Source organism: Vigna unguiculata, chromosome 2, assembly GCF_004118075.2.
Source record: "Vigna unguiculata cultivar IT97K-499-35 chromosome 2, ASM411807v1, whole genome shotgun sequence".
Classification (NCBI taxonomy): Eukaryota; Viridiplantae; Streptophyta; class Magnoliopsida; order Fabales; family Fabaceae; genus Vigna; species Vigna unguiculata.
Genome location: NC_040280.1, coordinates 17633759 through 17652349, shown reverse-complemented (window position 1 = coordinate 17652349; position 18591 = coordinate 17633759). Strand labels below are relative to the sequence as shown.

At 31.4% G+C, this 18591-nt stretch overlaps 1 protein-coding gene across 7 annotated transcripts; it reads left to right on the top strand.

Moving 5' to 3' along the window:
- The first annotated feature begins 9967 nt into the window (after positions 1-9967).
- On the top strand, positions 9968-14818 carry LOC114173892. Of its 7 annotated transcripts, none has more exons than XM_028058554.1 (5): positions 9968-10192; positions 12239-12357; positions 12777-13459; positions 13879-14225; positions 14322-14818. In XM_028058554.1, exons 2-5 carry the CDS (start codon positions 12348-12350, stop codon positions 14431-14433), a joined length of 1152 nt encoding a protein of 383 aa, XP_027914355.1. In that variant the 5' UTR covers positions 9968-10192; positions 12239-12347; the 3' UTR covers positions 14434-14818. The 7 variants fall into 7 exon arrangements, with proteins under 7 accessions (XP_027914355.1, XP_027914360.1, XP_027914358.1 ...); XM_028058559.1 differs by having other exon boundaries at positions 12758-13459; XM_028058557.1 differs by having other exon boundaries at positions 10045-10067.
- Positions 14819-18591: the final 3773 nt, after the last annotated feature.

The following is an 18591-nucleotide window of genomic DNA, read 5'->3' as shown; positions in this document are numbered from 1 at the left end:
AGTATTACAAGTACCATTGCAATAATAGGCACACCACTAATGAATGCTCGACCCTTAGAGACAAAATAGAGAAGTTGATTCGTGTTTGCCACCTCAAACATTTTTGTGAGGCGTGATGATGATGGAAGCTCTCATTCTAGATACCGAAGAGGGCCCTGACCAGACAAAGATAAAGATGATAAGAAGGAGGAAGTGACCTCCCCTGAGGAAAGGCGCTCTGATACTAGGTCACATTTGTAAGGAAAGATCAACATAATATCTAGCGAGTTTGTAGGAGATGGGGTGTCATCATCAACCAGGAAGCAACGCCTAAGGGTTGTCCAATCAGTCAATACCATTTCTTACACGTATCGGCAAAAAAGGATGCCTCCTATCACTTTTAAAGATGTCGACTTCCTGATAATGGACCCAGAATAGGATGACCCTATGGTTATCACGGTGGAAATTGAGAACTTTGTTATGAAAAAAGTTATCATCGATCAAAGAAGTTCAATAGACATCCTCAGTTGGAAAACGTATAAGAAGTTGCAGTTGTCGGAAGAAGCAATGGTGTCGTATGACGAACCAATATAAGGTTTTCCGGGAGAGAGGTTGTCTACCAAAGGATACATAGACTTGCACACTTTTACGTGTTGGCAAGGATACTAAATCGTATAAGTAATAAAGTGAACAAGTCTAAATATTGTATCCCATAGAGACTAATGTGGTTTAAATTAATTGGTTAGGTACTGATAAAGGGTAAGAATAACAAAACATTTTAGGTTGAAAAATAAAATAAATTCAGGTGAAATGATTTGATGTATATATTAAAAAAATAATTGTGTATATATAAGTTGTAATTAAGCTTATTTACTAATTTGGTCTCAAATTGGATGGTTTTAAAGAATTAGGGTACTAAATTGAACCAAAAATTTAAATAGAGGACTAATTTGAAAACAACTATTACCACTGCCATGTGTCATGATTGTAAGCTGCCATGTGGCACGACGGTAAACTGACACGTGATAGTTTATAAATTTTAGGTTAAATTACTCTTTTGATCCCTCTATGTGTCAAGTAATATCAGTTTGGTCCTCAAGTTTTTCGTTGTCTCAATTTGGTCCTCATTTTCTTAAAAATGATTCAATTTGGTCCTTACTGTTAATTTTGACTAGACATTATTAAAGTTAACGCCACGTGTCAATTTCTGGTTTTTTTAATTTTTTTTTATTTTTTACACGTGTCACTTCACAGTTGTGTCACATGTCAAAATGATTCAATTTGGTCCCTATATTTGTTTTTAGTTTCAATTTAGTCTTAATTTTTGTAAAAATGAAGCAATATTGTCTCTCCTTAAATTGACACTAAATTTAATTTTTGTATAAATCTTATGATGATATTTTTAATAAAATCGACATTTTTATTAAATATTTGTAGAAATATTTTTAAACAAGCTTTTTTTTTAGTTTTATTATTAAACAAAGTTAAAATCCAAAGTTAATTTCAAAAATTAACAATTTTATCATCATATATAAAGGCATAAGTGTATCATATTATAGAAACTTAATGAAGATTAAAAATCAAATAACTTGTCACACATAAGTTTAGGAACTAAATTTCAAGTTCAAAACAAAACCAAATTCTAATGTTTTGTATAGAATTTAAAATTAATTTAAAATATTTATAGAAATATTTAATAAAAACGTTAATTTCAGTAAGAATATCACTATAAGATTCATAAAAAAATAAATTAAGTGTCAATTTAAGGAGGGACAATATTACTTCATTTTTACAAAAAATGGGACTAAATTGAAACTACAAACAAATATGTAGACCAAATTAAGTCATTTTGACACGTGGCACAACTGTGAAGTGACACGTGTAAAAAAAATTCAAAAAAGTAAGAAATTGACACGTGGTGTTGACTTTAAGACCGTTTGGTCAAACTAACAGTAAGAACTAATTGAGTCGTTTTTACGAAAATAAGGACCAAATTGAGACTAGGGGTGAGCAAAAAACCCTCACCTGTCCGCACCTGACCAACCCAATTAAAAAATTGGAGATTCGGTCGGTTTTAAATGAATTCGATTTGTATCGGATAGTTTAAATTAGGTAAAATGGGTATAATTGGTCGGGTACGGACCTGAAAAAAGAAACCCAAAAGAATCCGACCCGACCCGATGTAAAAATAAAACCCCTCTATTTTCATTGAACCCTAACCGTCACATAGATGTTTCACTCTTTTTTTTTTCGAATAGCAAAGCAATGGTTTCTTCCTTCCTTACTTCTAAAAACTCCAAATACACAGTCCCATTTTCCATTTTCGAACTTCAAGCTACATATTCATTCTTCCATAATGTAGAGAAAAATAAAAGGGGTGGCTTTATTTTTGGGTTGTCCTTCTTCTATGTTTGTGCCATGGTGACCAGAGGAAGCAAGCGAGAACATGAACATTGCTTTTTGAAGTTGTAACAAATAGCACAATGATTCTTCCACTGCAAATAAAAAAGACAAGTGACGAGGCAAATGAGAGCGTCGACGGCCAGCAATAACTACTTGTTTCAGGTGCTTGTGCGGAGGTTGTACATGCAGATTTGGACTCACACGATCTCTAGTGAGGGTGAAAAACTGTTGCAAGTGATGAAACATGTAGATCTTCTCACGATGGTTGTGGATCTGTTCAACGGTGCTCGTGGTGGTAGTGGATCTAGTAGTGGATCTATTCGATGGTGCTCACTATGGTAGGGAATCTGTTTGGCGGTGCTTGCAATGGATGTGGATTTGTTCTCGTCAACGTCGCGTAGAAGACATCCTGTTTCACAGGAGCAGCACGCAGATAATAAGCAAATCCTTTGTTTTCTTAAATTTGGATAATCCATATCCAACCGAAAATATCCAAACCCGATATTTCCCGAATCTAACAAACCCGAACTGTAAAATGGTCGGATTCGATTTTTGATGAAATAAATTCGGATTGGATTGGATTGGCTTCTTGGATCTGAATCCAGCCCAACCCAACTTATGCTCACCCCTAATTGAGACAAAAAAAAATTGAGGACTAAACTGATATTACTTGACAAATAGATGGACCAAAAGAATAATTTAACCTAAATATTACTATAAAGATGTTTATGTAAAAAATGTTGATTAGGGTAAAAAATAATTATAAAAAAAAAGAAAAAAACTATCACGAAAATGTTTTCAAGAGTTAAATCGGGTTTTGACAAATAATGCTCAAAATTGGGTATTGAAAATGACTTTTTCTTTTTCATAATTTCTTACCTCCATTATATCTAAATTAAACATAGTAAAATTTTCCCAAACTTCTACTTGTACTCACGCAAAAGAATAAAACTATGGTAAACAAAACATATCTAAATATTGACTTTGAGCAGTGGTATTTTCAAAAGAAACCATAAAATAATGCCAACAAACATTAATTCTTAAATAAGTTAGCAATCATTGCAATCTTCTCATGAGGAAATCACAACACAGTAACACCTTACCTTTAATGTTACCCTCTTCATTATGGATGAGTGTATCTCTTAACTTTTCATATAACCACACAATTTAACTTTATTTTTCATGTCATATAACCACACAATTAATTCATAACCAAAGTTAACAACTATTGTGCAACATTACATTTAAACTCACATGGGTTAGTGATTCACATGAATGTTATGCCACCTTCATTAATCCATAACAATGAACCCAAAATAAGCTCAAACAAATAATAAATGATTTTCATGACAAAAATTAAACGAGAAACTAAAAGTAGACAGGTTTTTTTAGAGAATCTAAATCTAAAAGTAATAAATTTAAAATTTCATCAAAATGGAAAACATGTTTAACTTTAAATATTATCTCTGACTCTGATGTATGAATTTCTGCCATCTAATAATAATTATAAAACGTTAATTGAATATATATATATATATATATATATATATATATATATATATATATATATATATATATATATATATATATATACACACAATGTTATCAATATACACTATAATGAAAGTGATATTGAAACGATACATTCAATAAAAGGTGTGGACTAAAAAAGTGTCTTTTTTTAACTAGCCCCCCATCATTAAGAGCAATGAAACAACTTGCAAGCAACAACTCAAATAAGGATATGTGAGATCTGAGAAGTATAAGGAGAGTTATTGGATAATCTTAAAATGTTGTCGATGTTGGTATTCCATCGCCATTTCCTTTTGTACATAAATTATTTGTTAGCAACGAAAGAATAGTTCAACCAATTCAACAGAATTAGAAGGCTTTAAAAATGAGTTAGTTGTAAACACTTGAGTGTAGTTTGGTCATAAAATTCTCTTTTCTGCATTAGTTAGAAGCAATCAACCTTTATCACTTAATACACAATAAGTTAATGGATTTGTTTTCTTGATTTTACTATCCTTTTCTTATATATCTTGTTATGAATGAAAAATAAAGACACAAAACCAAATATAGAAGATCCATATGAATAAAAATTAATAATTTAAAAGAGGTTTATTTTGACATTATTAAGAATTAAAATCTCCACCAAGTTATTTAACTAGAGTTACACCTTTTTATCTTTTCGTATTTAATAGAAGTTTTAAACTCTCATGTGGGTGGAAAACCCCTCATAACTACTATAAAGTTTGAAACCTCCGCAAAGTTTTATGAATTTTTTTTAAAATTTCTTGACTTTAAACTATAATGAGTCTTGAACCTATTAATATTAAGTTGTTTTACACATTTATCATTTATCAATTGGAAATTATTTATTTATCTATATTTAATAAAGTTCTTCTTAAATAATTAAAACAAACAAACAAATAAAATTATATTTAAATAATTAAACTAAATAAATGATATAACATTTATTAAATATATATTTCTGTTTCATCGCTTGGATAACAATGAAAGATTTTAAACTAGATATATTCATTTGGTTATCCAATTAGAACTAAATGTTATCATTACCTTTACCTAGCTATACAAACACACTACTATAGCTCAGGAAAATAATGATGGCTATTTTAAGCCTTTGAAGATGGTTCCCGCATCGTCATTGATAATATTGTTGTTAAAAGTGATCAACATTAATAATGGTTATGAAACTTGTCGTCAAACTTAGCGCTGACAACGACGGTTTCGCTGGTCATCGTTGAACTATGAACCAGAACTAAATATAGTGACAAGGTCGACGACAAAACCGTCGTTAAACATGTACTAAACAACAACCCATCATCCACGAACGACGATAATTTTGACCATAACTATCGTGGAAGATTACTATTTAACAACAATCTGGGCTATAACCATCGTTAAATGTGACTTTTTTTAAAATAAAAAAAGAAAGTTTGTTTTTAGATTAAGCCAAACCTGTAATCAATCAAAAATATATACAAAATAGTTCAGATATCAAAACAGTTTTAGAAATACATCCAGAGGTGGTTTCAAATATTAAATCCCTAAAAATAGTATAAACTAACTCTAACTCTCACTAACTCTAACTCTCACTAACTCTAGATAGAAAGTACTTTGCCCACACTTGTTGAACATATGTTATTGCTCCTGAATCCATTAGACTTGGATCATTGAATTTATGTAAAAGTGTAGGAAAAGTTAATAGCAATACATATGTAAATTAGTTCAAGTTAAAATTAGTACATGAAATAAGTTAGCATATTACTTCATCCCAACCACTTTCCTTACTGCCTTGCATAATTGTTGTCATCCATTGCATCACGTAATAGCCCCATTCAAAGCTCACAATTTGTTTATTACACTACACTTATAGTAATTGTATTTAGTTATAAATACACATGATCATACTAAAGTAAATGAATGATATAGCGTATAAGTACTCGGAGGGAAATCCAAGTGACCCTTTTAGTATTGCAGTCGATCTACTACTCAATATAACTTGTTCATTAAAAGCACTAAAGTTAAGATAATCAATGTTAGAAAATAGAACATTGTATATTCAAGATTAATGTATAATTGAAGGCGTTTATTGAAAAAGACTTACTTATCAATTAAATAAGGGGGAAGAGGTCTATAACAAGAGCAAAACCATAAAGCGGTACACTCTGATACTGATACAACTAGCAGTTGCCAATGACAACTGCATTGAAAATTAGTTTAAATATTACAAACTTTAGACCTTATGAAATGAAAAATAAGGATCTAGTTACCTATCTATATATGGAGCAATGTAAATCTTTTATTTCACTGCATTATGGAATTCTAGATGTACATTTTTGTTCTAGGGTTCCTTTTAGTTCAATTTTTTCAAAATATAAAGTAAAAATTATAAGATTTTGGGAGTGTTTTTTTCTTGTAATTTGATTTTATATAGATGACTATTTAAGTTTCCTTCTGTGAGAACTTAATAGGTAAATGATCATTTTAGTTTCCATAAGTTGTAAAATGGTTTCATAGAGTCTCTAGATATGTATATAAAAGGTGAGACAATACATCTTACAACAAACGATAAATTTGTTTCTAAAATTAAAATAAATATATAAATATATATTGAAAAATATAATTTTAAATAAATTACATTCCTTAAATGTTTTATTTTTCAAAAAAAGTAAATTATCAACCGTTTACATATTCAAGGATAAAATAATGATTTACCCAAACTTAAAATGTATAACACCCCAATTTAGTAGGATTGACCATACTAATTTAAAGCATAAACCAACATATATGTATATAAAATATATTTAAAAATTTCCCATGAGAAAAAGTTAACTTAAACTTCAAAAGGATAAATAACGTTTCATTAAGTAGAATCTATAAATACAAAAATATATACCTAAGCAACAATTACTCTCTCTTGACAACCATCAACAAACATATTGTTTTACAACTCCCCCATCTGCACTATCTTCTACTCAAGTATAACATACGATCATTGTAGACGAACAGAACCACAAGACAACAAACAATAAAGTAAGGTAGTGTAATTTTAACAATTCATATATTACTAAAATGAAAACATGGTATAGTCAAATTATTTTCCTTCAAATCAATCATCAATATCATACAAATCATCAATCAAATGTCCACAAATCATGTCTAAAATAACTCATACAATATTGACATTTGACTCTACTTCTAGAGGACATGTGTATTAAATAGACTCGAAGATCATGCATCTATCATCTGCCACCCCTACCTCATAGTGGCTATAGCTATATATATCAGGGACGAACAAAACTTCCTTCAACAGAGCATGACAAAGGTAAATTATGTGTTTGCAAGTTTGTTCAACCACCAAAATTCCAACTATAGAACCTTCTTCAACTCTTACAACTAAACATTTTTCTTTATGTGAGTAGGATTCTAGTAGAGTTAGGATAATCTTCTAAAATCCCTCTCAATACACCACCAAACATGGGATCAATATAGTATTTTTTATTCCTTGGAAATCTCTACATTATCCCAAATCCATACAATCAAACATAACAAAAATTCTCAACACATTTCCATAATATACAATTCATACAATACACTTTTTTTTTTAAGTTTCAATCATCACTTAAACTCAATTAAAACAAGTCATACAAATGTAAGTCACCTCAATCCAAACTCATCTCATACATTAATCACCTATTATTTATTTCAATTTAAATGTTAACAATTCATCATTTATTGTCTATTGCATTAGCATAATATACAAATAAAATATTACCAATAATTATATCAAAATGACGAAAAAAATTTCTCTAACCATAGACCTCTAATTGAAGATTCCAATGATCAAAGTGAATATTCATATGTCTAGGACCAACGATCAAAATTTCAATTTGATCCAATGGTTAACAAAGTGAGAATCCCAATTTTTCCAAGATGAGGTTGGCTCGCCCAATGAGCAAGCCTCCCTTGCCTCTCTGCCAAACCCGTATTTGACACTCACCAACGAGAAAGCCTCTCATGCCTCTCTACCAAACTTAATTTTAGCACTCACTCAATGAGCGGTTAGTTGGCCAAACAAATATGCATAAACCAAATATGAAATTTTGTGGAGCAAACAATACCCTCACCCCCAATAGAGTGTTTTTCTCCTTTATATGAGTCAAAACAAGACCAATTTGCTTTAAATGACTCATTAGAGTTAATAGTACCACTTAATAGAGCAAATCCAAAAAATCACAACTCAAAGACCAAATTTACAATTTTTTAAACCCCTATCCAACCAAATCAACAAATGAAATTATACTAATTCAACAATCAATCCACAGAATACCAACAATCAATCAAGACAGTAGAAATCAACATGTAAAATCTATGAATTAAATCCCTTTACCTTGGTTAAATTGTCATTTTTCTCAATGTCCTTAGAGTTATATTTCTCACATAATTACCTAACTAGAAAAAAAAAGACCCTATTAAAAATCTAAACATATCACCATTATGAAAAAATAATAGAGAATCGTTTTAAACACATTTAAGCCACATACATTACGGTACAACCCACATGCATAGACATAGAGCGAAACAACCTCAAAGGGCAAAAGAAAAAAAACTTACTATATATTCTTCAGGAAGAACAATTTTATGGTCATTGATCTTCAAAAAAAATGAAGATTGAGGTTAAAAATTTAGAGAGAATGTAGAAGAGAAATTTAGAAAGACAATCTAAAGAAATGGTGATTTTTATAAAATGAATTTCAATATATAGAGAATCTATTTATAATTCCAACCTTTCATTATTAAAATACTCTAGTATATCATCTTTTAAAAATTACTACCATTTCTAGACATTTTTCTAGTTCTCACAAAAAATCGTTGTGTTCATATTCCAAAAATAAATATGATGTATTTTATTTTATTATTTACTTAGTCCTTTGTATATGGTCTCTTTTGTATGTTTGGTTGGGAAGTGTTATTAATGTGGTTTCGCATGATTTTATTGATCTTTAATGTATAACATGGGTGGCTTGTTTGGAGGGGAGACAACTGGTAGAACTGAGTTTATTTTTGATCATGATTAATATGTTTTTCTGTTGTCGATCTTTTCAGGATGGTTCTTATAATATGATTTAGCCTTTTTTATAGCATTACGATTCACTCTTAGGGTCGGTTTAAGGTTAATATAGGGGAGGTGATGTTACAATTTTATGTTTCATATATTCTTGTTTATTCAAATTCTAAGTAATATTCTGATTTGTTATAATAGAATCTCTTATATTCTTTTAATATATTAATTTATTTCTTAATATAGGACACAATTGTTTGCTAAATATTAATATTGAAGAATTTTTTTAACAAAGAATCAAACAGGCAAGTTCTTACTATTAAAACAGAAAACAAGCAACATCATTAAATAAATAACAACATTAATTAATTATATTAACTATCAGTTATAACAAAACAATATTTTTAAAAAAAAATTGTTACTGTATATAATAAATTTATTAGTTTGACTTTCATGTATGTACTAATCAGATTATTATCAGTTATTGACTAAATCATTGAATATAATTCAATGTAACATAACGTAACATAACATATTTATTGTATTATTTAAATTTAATATTGATATAACTAAACTTAATTAAAATGTAGATAATTTTGTACTGGCAGTTAGTTTAAATGATCAGATTTGATTAATTTATTAAACATTGTTAAAAATATACATTAAATTAAATTTTTAAAGAGAAAACGTTGAAATGCGTTAGTCAACTTGACACGCCAAACATGTGTTGATAACCTTAGATATGATCAGCAATTTGTGATATGCGAACGGGATCGTGCATGCCCACGGCATGTGCGAAATCCTGAACGCAGAGAATCTCCTTTGCGAAATGAAATACTAATAATTTTGAAAAGCCAAAGTTGGTTGGCCATTCGTGAGTGGGGAAGATGAAAATTTGAACCTCTTAATTGGTTAGGTGGGACCCACCAAAGCTAAAGATGGAAAAAACAAAACATAGTCAAAGGAAATAAGAAGAAAAGAAAAAGAGAAAAAGAATGCAGCGTATATATAAAGAGATCGAAAGAGAAGATGAAAACAGAAGCACGTACAGACAGCTCAGTTGGTACGTGAGAGCCAGTTTCAGATTTGGGTTACAGCTAAGTTTTTTTCTTTCTCTCTTTCAAGTGTTGAGTTATTACATATATCACCAGAATCTGAAGAGAGTAATAATTCTGCAACGGAACATGCTTCATCGCTGAGGTGGGGGTGAGGAGAGGAGAGGTGAGTTTCATTTCATACGCAAAAAAATCGTAGTGGGTTGGTTTTGTTTTGTTGTGATTGTTTTTACTTTCATTGTTTTTGGGTTTGTTAAGGTGGAAGTCAAAGGTTCCGTCGTGTTGTGTTCGTTTTTTATTCTGCCCCTTTGCAGTTGGGTCGACGGATCCGAGGCAGCAATGTGGTCGTGTTTATTCTTTTCTAGGCGGTGAGATTTTCTCGGAAAAATTCTGGGTTTGTGGGGAAGTGGGATAGAAAATAAAAGGGGTGATGATGATGGTGATGATAATGGTGAGTGGGGAAAAGGTAGCGAATCTGATAAAGATGGAGTCTTTGGAGAGAAACATTAGTGGGAAATGAAGGACACTGGGAAAAGTGCGAAGGATAAGGAAAGAAAGTAAAGTTGCATATTTTTGGTGTGAAATTAAATTTTGATATGAGGGGAGGGGAAGCGTTAGAGGTGATAATTTAATGCTACAATATACCCTATTGAATTTGGGTATTGGAGGGTAGGGTCGGGGCTTGGTTTTTACTGTTTTTAATGCATTTATTGCAGAAGGAGAAGGTGGAGTGTGTGATGTGTGAAGGGATTAAGAAAGAGAGAGAAAGAAGAAAGAAAGAGAGAGAGTAACGGTTGACCATTATGAATGCTATAATTACAACTCATCCATCATCTCTTAGTACTCTGTGGTTGCTTTTATTATTAGTATTAATTAATTAATTAATTGATTGATTAAATTTTATTACTAGTATATTAGCATATCTCTTCCCTTTTCATCATCCTTAAGCATCCAAGTACGTTTACCGACATAAGGAAACTCTTTCTTCTTCGCCAGTTTTGGGCTTTGGTAAATTCTTTCTGTTCTGATTTCATCTCAGCCCTATGATTGTCTCTCTTCCACTGTCTGACTTGCATGTTTTTTGTTCAACCAATTTTGTTTCAGTTTTGTAACCAAAAGATTATTTTATACCTTCTGGTTCTGAATGCTGCCATTTTGTTTTATTTTTAAACACTTTAATCTGCAGGTGGAGTTGGAATTTTCTCTGAAATTGTCTGTTCTGAAGTTTTTGATAAAATGGTTTTTTGCTGGCAAATCCTTTTATATTTTAATAAGGGAATAGCTTTTTAGCCCTTGACTATTTTATGGGGATAGGAAGGTTTTGGGATCTGAGATAGATCTCTATCGTTTTGACCATGTTCCCTGATTTCCTTCATGCGATTCCTGTGTAAGTTTTCACTCTGCTGCTGTTTTTTTCACTGTACCATTTTCTGGTTTTCTAAACTTGTTTATTCTTATGAGTCAGATCTTAATCAGGGCTAGAGGACAAAGTATTGGTAGGGATTTTGTAGGGAGTCATCTTGTTGTGTAGGCCTTTTGATTTAAAATTTCGGTTTGTAATTTTGTAGTTGAAAACTTTCGAAAAAGTTTGAGATTTTTAAACTTTTTTCTTGTCCTATTATACCTTCTGTACCTTCCTTGGATTCTACTTAGGCGAAATCTTTTACTTATAAAAAGAAAAGGTAGCAAACTGGTACTTGCTTTTTAGTACTTAAATATTATGATATATATGTAATTTACATCTTCTCTGGATATTAAAAGCTTAATATAGAAAATGGTCCCCAGTTTTTCCGCCTTAATCTAAACCTTTCTTCTTAGAAATATTGGTAAAATTCTTCATTTTTTCTTTCTCATTCTTTCTGCTTTATTTTATGATTGATGACTAGAGCTAGAGTTGGATTCTGTAACAATTTCTTCTTTGTTTGGGAATCAGGTATATGTGGTAATAGTGACATAATCCTTTGTTCTTTTATACTGCAATCCAAATAAATATTTTATGATTTCTTATGATTAGAGAATTGCTCTTTCTTTCTCTCTTTTTTGCTTTTTCTTCTTTTTTATCCTTTGGAACAGTAGAGAAGAATCTTGTTATTGAAATTTGGCTTTGAGTGCTTCTATAGATCATCGAATCCATTACTGCTTCTTGTTTTCATTATATGGAGTTAATTTGGTTACGTGCTAACCCATCATTGTTATTTTTGCTGATTTTCAGATCTCTGAAGAACAGTGCAATCAGACTAGTCTTTTTGGTTGAAAATATTCAAAGAACAACCTGCGACTGTTGATGAAAATTTCCCCATGAATCTCTACCTGTCTGCACCATGAAATTAGGTGACATACTGTTTATAAATGGTCTCAGCAATTGGTTGTTTTACTTTATCTTACTGACCTTTTACTTGGTCTCTGCAATTAGAGTATAGGTTTGGTTTACCATTTGTGTTTTATCAAGATTGTGACCCCTCATACGAGGCTCACATACATGTAATTTAAATTTGTTGGGTCATGATTCTCAATTCTAGTTCAGGGTGTTTTGTTTCTTGATCTGTTTGTTGAATGTGGGTTAAGGATGGTTCTTACTAGTTCTTTAAAGCAATTATGTAACTATTCTAAACTCCTCTTTTCCTTATGATTTACTTAGTTTTAAATGGTAAGCTTTTATCATCAATCTGTTTACCAAATGTTATTATCAATTTCCTTACTTTGAAATTCTAGTCTAATTAATTTTTGCCAGTATCTTGATGAATGTGCAGAAGGAAAAGTGGCTTTTCGGCATTCAAATATTGGTCTTGAGCCTGAATCTGAGTCGTTTGTGTTTATTGACGACGATCGAATTTCTGATGGATACAAATTACCGAGCCAGAAACTGAAGGAATATGAGAATGAACAAGGTTTAGATTCATTACAATATGACATGGAGTCAGTTGATTGTGAAAAAAATGAATATGAAGCAAAGGTAAAGGATTTGGTTGAGCCAGTATCTCACTTTAATCCTAGAGAAGGAGAAGAGTTGCCTAGGAATTCTGTGGATGTTTACATGGTCAAAACTGTTACAGAATGTGAACCACATCCAGAAGTGTGTTACAATGAGAGTAATTATCATGTTGTGAAGGATATATGCATCGATGAGGGAGTCCTTAAGAAGGATAATGTGGTGTTTGTGACTCCTCTCGACGAAAAGTCGCACGATTTCTTCCCTTTCGAGAGTTGTGAAACTAAAGAAAAACAGAAAGACAACACCACTATCAATGTACTAAGCCTAACACCAACAGAGGAGTCTGATAAGGTTTCTGCTAATCATAATCAGCACAAGGATTTGATGCTCACTGACGTTTCTGGTGATGTCAACAAAGAGACACCTTCACTGGGAGGCAAGGTTTTGTTGCAAGACTTACTCACTGAGGACTCTGCATCTTCTGATGACAAGGGTGAACAGGTATTTGATGTGTTCTTCGTATTTTGTTTGGAAATATATGTTAATTGTTCTTTTCGAGGGATTGAGTTTGGCATGTCAATTAAGCTTTTAAGATTGCTACTTGTTTGATTAGATACAGCATTGAAGAGTCCAGATTCTCTATGGGTTTTTTGGTGCTGTCTTCTGCTTTATCTTCAAAATTCATTGATGTTGGTACTTTAAATTTTTTTTTAATATATTTTAAAACATTAAAATAAGTGTCATTTTAAAAATACAGCAAAGAATCAGTACAGAAAAACACAGCAGAGAATCCAAATTCAGCATTGAATGTGTTCGTAGAGTCACTAGTTAAGCTCACAAGTTTGATATTTTCTGTGATCAAAACTGAAGGTTTTGGAAAAGAGAAATTTCAGAAAATGACAAATGTGTTATATGTGCAGATGGAGCCTGAAGCAATGTTGAGTAGCCCTTCTTTGTCAGTGGCAGATGGTGAATCAAAGAAAGACAACAAGCCTCAAGAGCCTGCAGATTGTGGTAAAGAAGAATGCAGCCAAGCTGGGAGTTGTAAATGTGCTGAAATTCATCATACAAGCAGGCCAATAGAATGGAAGAGTGACGATCAGTCGGTGACTAGCCTCATTCGTCACAGCTTAGGCGAGTCAAGTTTCTCTGCCGTCGGTCCGGTGTCAGGTCGAATAAGTTACTCAGGGCCGGTACCTTACTCCGGCAGCATCTCCCTCCGGTCAGATAGCAGCACGACTAGCACGCGATCCTTTGCATTTCCAATGTATAGTGCTAGAAAACTTGTTGAGTTGACACTTTTGCATTGGCCCTTTTGGTAGAAATCCATAACTGATAAGCTGATTTTGTTTTTGTTGTGCAGAATTCAATCTGAATGGAATAGCAGCCCGGTTAGGATGGCGAAGGCCGACCGGGGGCATCACCGGAAGCAGCGGTGCTGCTGGACGGGTGGCTTTCTTTGCTGTAAATTCTGAGAGATTAGTTTCCTTTTGAATAGGTTCTAAAGATTCTGATATATCATTTAAATTCTACATGAGTTTCATGCTTATACATCATCACCCTAGCTGTTGAGTAGTGTGCAGTAGGTTTAGAATGGCCAGCCAATGCTCCTGAATGTTTGCAGGCAAACAAAGTAGTCTTTTTAGCTCAGCTTGCTTATGCTTCTCTCCTTTTTTTTTCTCTTTTCCTATACATGGTTTCATTGATTTTTTTATTTTATTTCAATTACAAACAATTCGCAGTACATATTAGCTTTTCATCTTTTCATGTATAACTGCAAGCTTTTGAGTTAGAAGGTGGTTAGTTTAATCATTGAAGCCTTCTTGATTTGGATATGAATCTACTTCAAAATGTTGCCCATGTTCTTTTCACCTCTAATGCTATCCAATTATGGAATTGAGAATGGAGAATTTTCCTTTGAATGTGTCGTATGTATTATTTAAATCTAAATTCCTTAACCAATGTTCCAAGGAACTGGTTGGCAGGATCTTTTTATAGCCAAAATTTGCCGATATAACTGGAAATAGAGGATTGAGCTTTAATGTACACTTGTTTTCCGAGAAAATATGGAAAGTATATAGAATAAGTAATTTTGCCATATATAAGCGAGAAGCCATTTTGAAGTGAGAATAGCTTAGAAATTTGGGTAAGTATTTTTGGAAACAATTTGTCATGTTTTGCAAAAAATTATTCAATACGAGTTTCCATTAAATTCATTTTCTGAACTTTGAGAATTTAACTATTTGTAGTTAAAATATAAAAAAATAATAGTGAAGAATAACTTTATTAAATTGATTAATGTAGTAATAAATTAAATTTTATAATGAAAATTATGTGAATATGTCTAGTTATATTTTTTACCAATCGAATATATTTTAGTCATTCTTAGAAATTATAATTTTAAGGATGTGATTATAGAAACTATATTGTTCCTGTATGAAAACACTTCCTTGTGCACCAAAATGCTAGAATTATTAAGTTGAAATTCTTTTCAGCTGATTTGATTTTGCAGCAGCAAGATGATTCAAATAATGACGTACACGAGTAAATATAATACAGCATAAAATTATTAATGAATGATTAAGGTTACCCTATATGTTTTTTATTGTATATGCTAAAATAGTTTTTCATTCACTTTTATTCTTAAGTACCTATCTTATGCTACTTTTTATATTTACCTTTTTCTTGTGCTTGTTGGATTTGAAGTCTTTCCAGATCGTCTTCGGTTGAATACAGTTTTGTTCAAATGGATACGGTAATAATATATTGTTGAAGTGGTGATGGAAGTGAATATGGCAAGAGTAAAAATAATGAAGGATAATAATGTTAATAATTATGAGATAGTAAAAATAATGATAATAGTTATAATAATGATAATGATAAATAAGATGTGATGAACATGACGAAAATAGTAAAAATGATAATAACAATATTGGAAGAGAAAATGATGATTGTTAGGATAATAAATGGTGATAATGGGTGATAGCGTGATCTAATGCTTAAACAAATCTACTTAATTTCTTTCAATATGGCAGAAGTACAACTTCATTCTTGGCAATTGCTTTTTCTCTGAATGATTTAGTTTAGTTTAGATAATTAAACCATTTTTTAATATCTTGATATTGAATCGAGTACAAAATTTCATCTTCAGTTCAAGCATTAAGCATAAAACTAAATCAAATGGAAAATAAAAACATTTGAATATAATTGCATAAATGAAACAAGAATATAAAGAATTTATAGTTGAATTCCAACAAAAGAAAGTTTAGGTAGTCATGATATGATTACGATATTACAATGAATTCAGCAACTAGAAATAACACGGTGCTTACAATATGGAACTATATCTGATCTACTATTTAATTCTTTAAGACATTACAACTACTATTTATTTATAGAGCCAAGCTACTATATTTTCTATAAAAGCTTTGCACTAAACATTGGCTTGCTTAGCTTAACAAATGGTGTTTCCTTATGTGTAAGGTTTCTTTAAGTGTTGACCCTCACCTAGCATCAATTTTCTTTCAATGAGAATTTCTTCCTAAGCTCAACGACTCTCATTTCACCCAATTGTGAGGGTAAGAATATGAACCTATTTTACAACTCTCAATTTGCTCAGCTCTAGCTTCTTACGCTCAACGATTTCAATTGTTCCTTATCTTTCTTTTCTATAGCAAAACATCCATTTAATTCAATAATTACCAATAACTTCTCTTCATACACTCATCATATACTTCTAAGTTGATAAGGGTTTGATCTACTAAAAGTTTACCCAATTTGTTCATATTAAGTGTCTAAATTAGAAGTAAAAAACAAGTAAATTGGACACATATCAATTTTTTTTACATTTGGTATATGAAAAACGAGTAACAATAACTTGTCTTACATAAGACTTATGAACTATTTTGTCTTGACCGTTTCAACTAATTATGGATTTGTGGGCAAGTCTAAACATGTGAAAAAAAGTTCAACAAGATCGTTACCAACTTTTTATCCCAAATTTAGATCTTTCCTAAATAAAAAGGAATTTACTACAAGTAGAATGATAATAAATAAATAAAATAAATATTAAGGACTTTTGTTTATGGTAAGAAAATAAGGAAATACATTGTGCAAAAAAGAAGAAGAAGAGATATTAAAGTAAAATAAGAAATAAAATTTAGACTTATACTTCCAACAATATAAGTATAAATAAACACAAATAATTCATAAGTAATGGCTAAGCAATTTGATTATTGAACCTATCTATAAATTGATCAACTTTCAATGCAAAGTATGATAGATTCATATATAATGGGATGGTCTAGTTCAACATATATCATAGATTCATAAATAGGTTCATATGCATCTTAGTTTAGATACATAGGCTTAGGAGTCAAGTTTGTAGTCTAGTTTAAAAATCATTATGAAGAGTTTTAGTGTGACTAACATTAATTTGGAGATTTTTTAGTATAATGCAGATAAAAGAATCAAGGATAGCATTCAAGAGATCAGAGAAAGCCACGGGAGAATCTGAATCAACCAAAAATGCATGAAAATGCTACATAGTTGACTTTTTGCTGAAGAGTTGACCAAAGGGTTGACTTAGAGTTGACTTTTTTAATTTCACATCCAATTTACATGGCACTTGTGGGAAAAGCTTAAGAGCGATCATTTACATTTGTTCTTACCTTGAAAGGGCTGAGAAATGATCAAAAGCTGCATGGAAATTCTAATTCTAAGTTTTGCTTGTGTAGTTCACTAATGTAGCTTTAGTTTGCACCATAGCTTTGGGTTGTGAATTCTAACTTGTTCCTTTAGTTGTGAATGTAGTAATGGGAAATTTTTGAGATACTGGAAGTTAATCTAGTCCAAGAAGGTTTTCAAGATGAAGGGTTGAAAGGAACCAAAAGCTACCTTTGAAGGATGCACGTGAAAGGCTTGGGATTGGAAGTAAAGATGAGTTGTCAAGAACCAACAATCTGTGATTCTTGTTGTAGAAGGTTAAGGACTTCCAATGGAAACAAGGATACACCTTAAGTAACCTGTTCCAAGGAGTGGCTGCAGTGGGACTACTTGTTACTTAGGTGGCTGATTAGAAGTAGTGAGTTAGTTAGTGTTAGGAACAAACTTTGGTAGTTAATTTAACCTGTAATAAGCAGTTCTAATTTCTGAACAAAATTTATACACCATATACTAATGGGGAACAATAGACACAATCCATTCACTCATTCTGAACACCCACATAGTCACGATACACACCATCACATAACCACTTTTCTCTCATTTTCTCTCCTCTATAATTGTTGTTCCATGGAGTGGCTGTAGTGGGACTACTTGTTACCTAGGTGGTTGATTAGAAGGAGTGAGTTAGTTAGTGTTAGGAACAAAATTTGGTAGTTAATTTAACCTGTAATAAGCAGTTCTAATTTCTGAAAAAAATTTATACACCATATACTAATAAGGAACAATAGACACAATCCATTCACTCATTCTGAAAACCCACATAGTCACGATACACACCATCACATAACCACTTTTCTCTCATTTTCTCTCCTCTATAATCGTTGTTCGTGTACATTTTTTGAGAGAATCCTTGGATCAATGACTACACAATAAGCATTGGACTAAGGATCTTTTCACTTCTCCATGTT

What these genes read in the sequence shown, in the direction of transcription:
- LOC114173892 (XM_028058554.1), top strand. An exon ending in CTGATGACAAGGGTGAACAG is followed by an intron (nt 13,460 to 13,878) that starts GTATTTGATGTG and finishes TTATATGTGCAG; the next exon opens with ATGGAGCCTGAAGCAATGTT. An exon ending in CGATCCTTTGCATTTCCAAT is followed by an intron (nt 14,226 to 14,321) that starts GTATAGTGCTAG and finishes TTTGTTGTGCAG; the next exon opens with AATTCAATCTGAATGGAATA.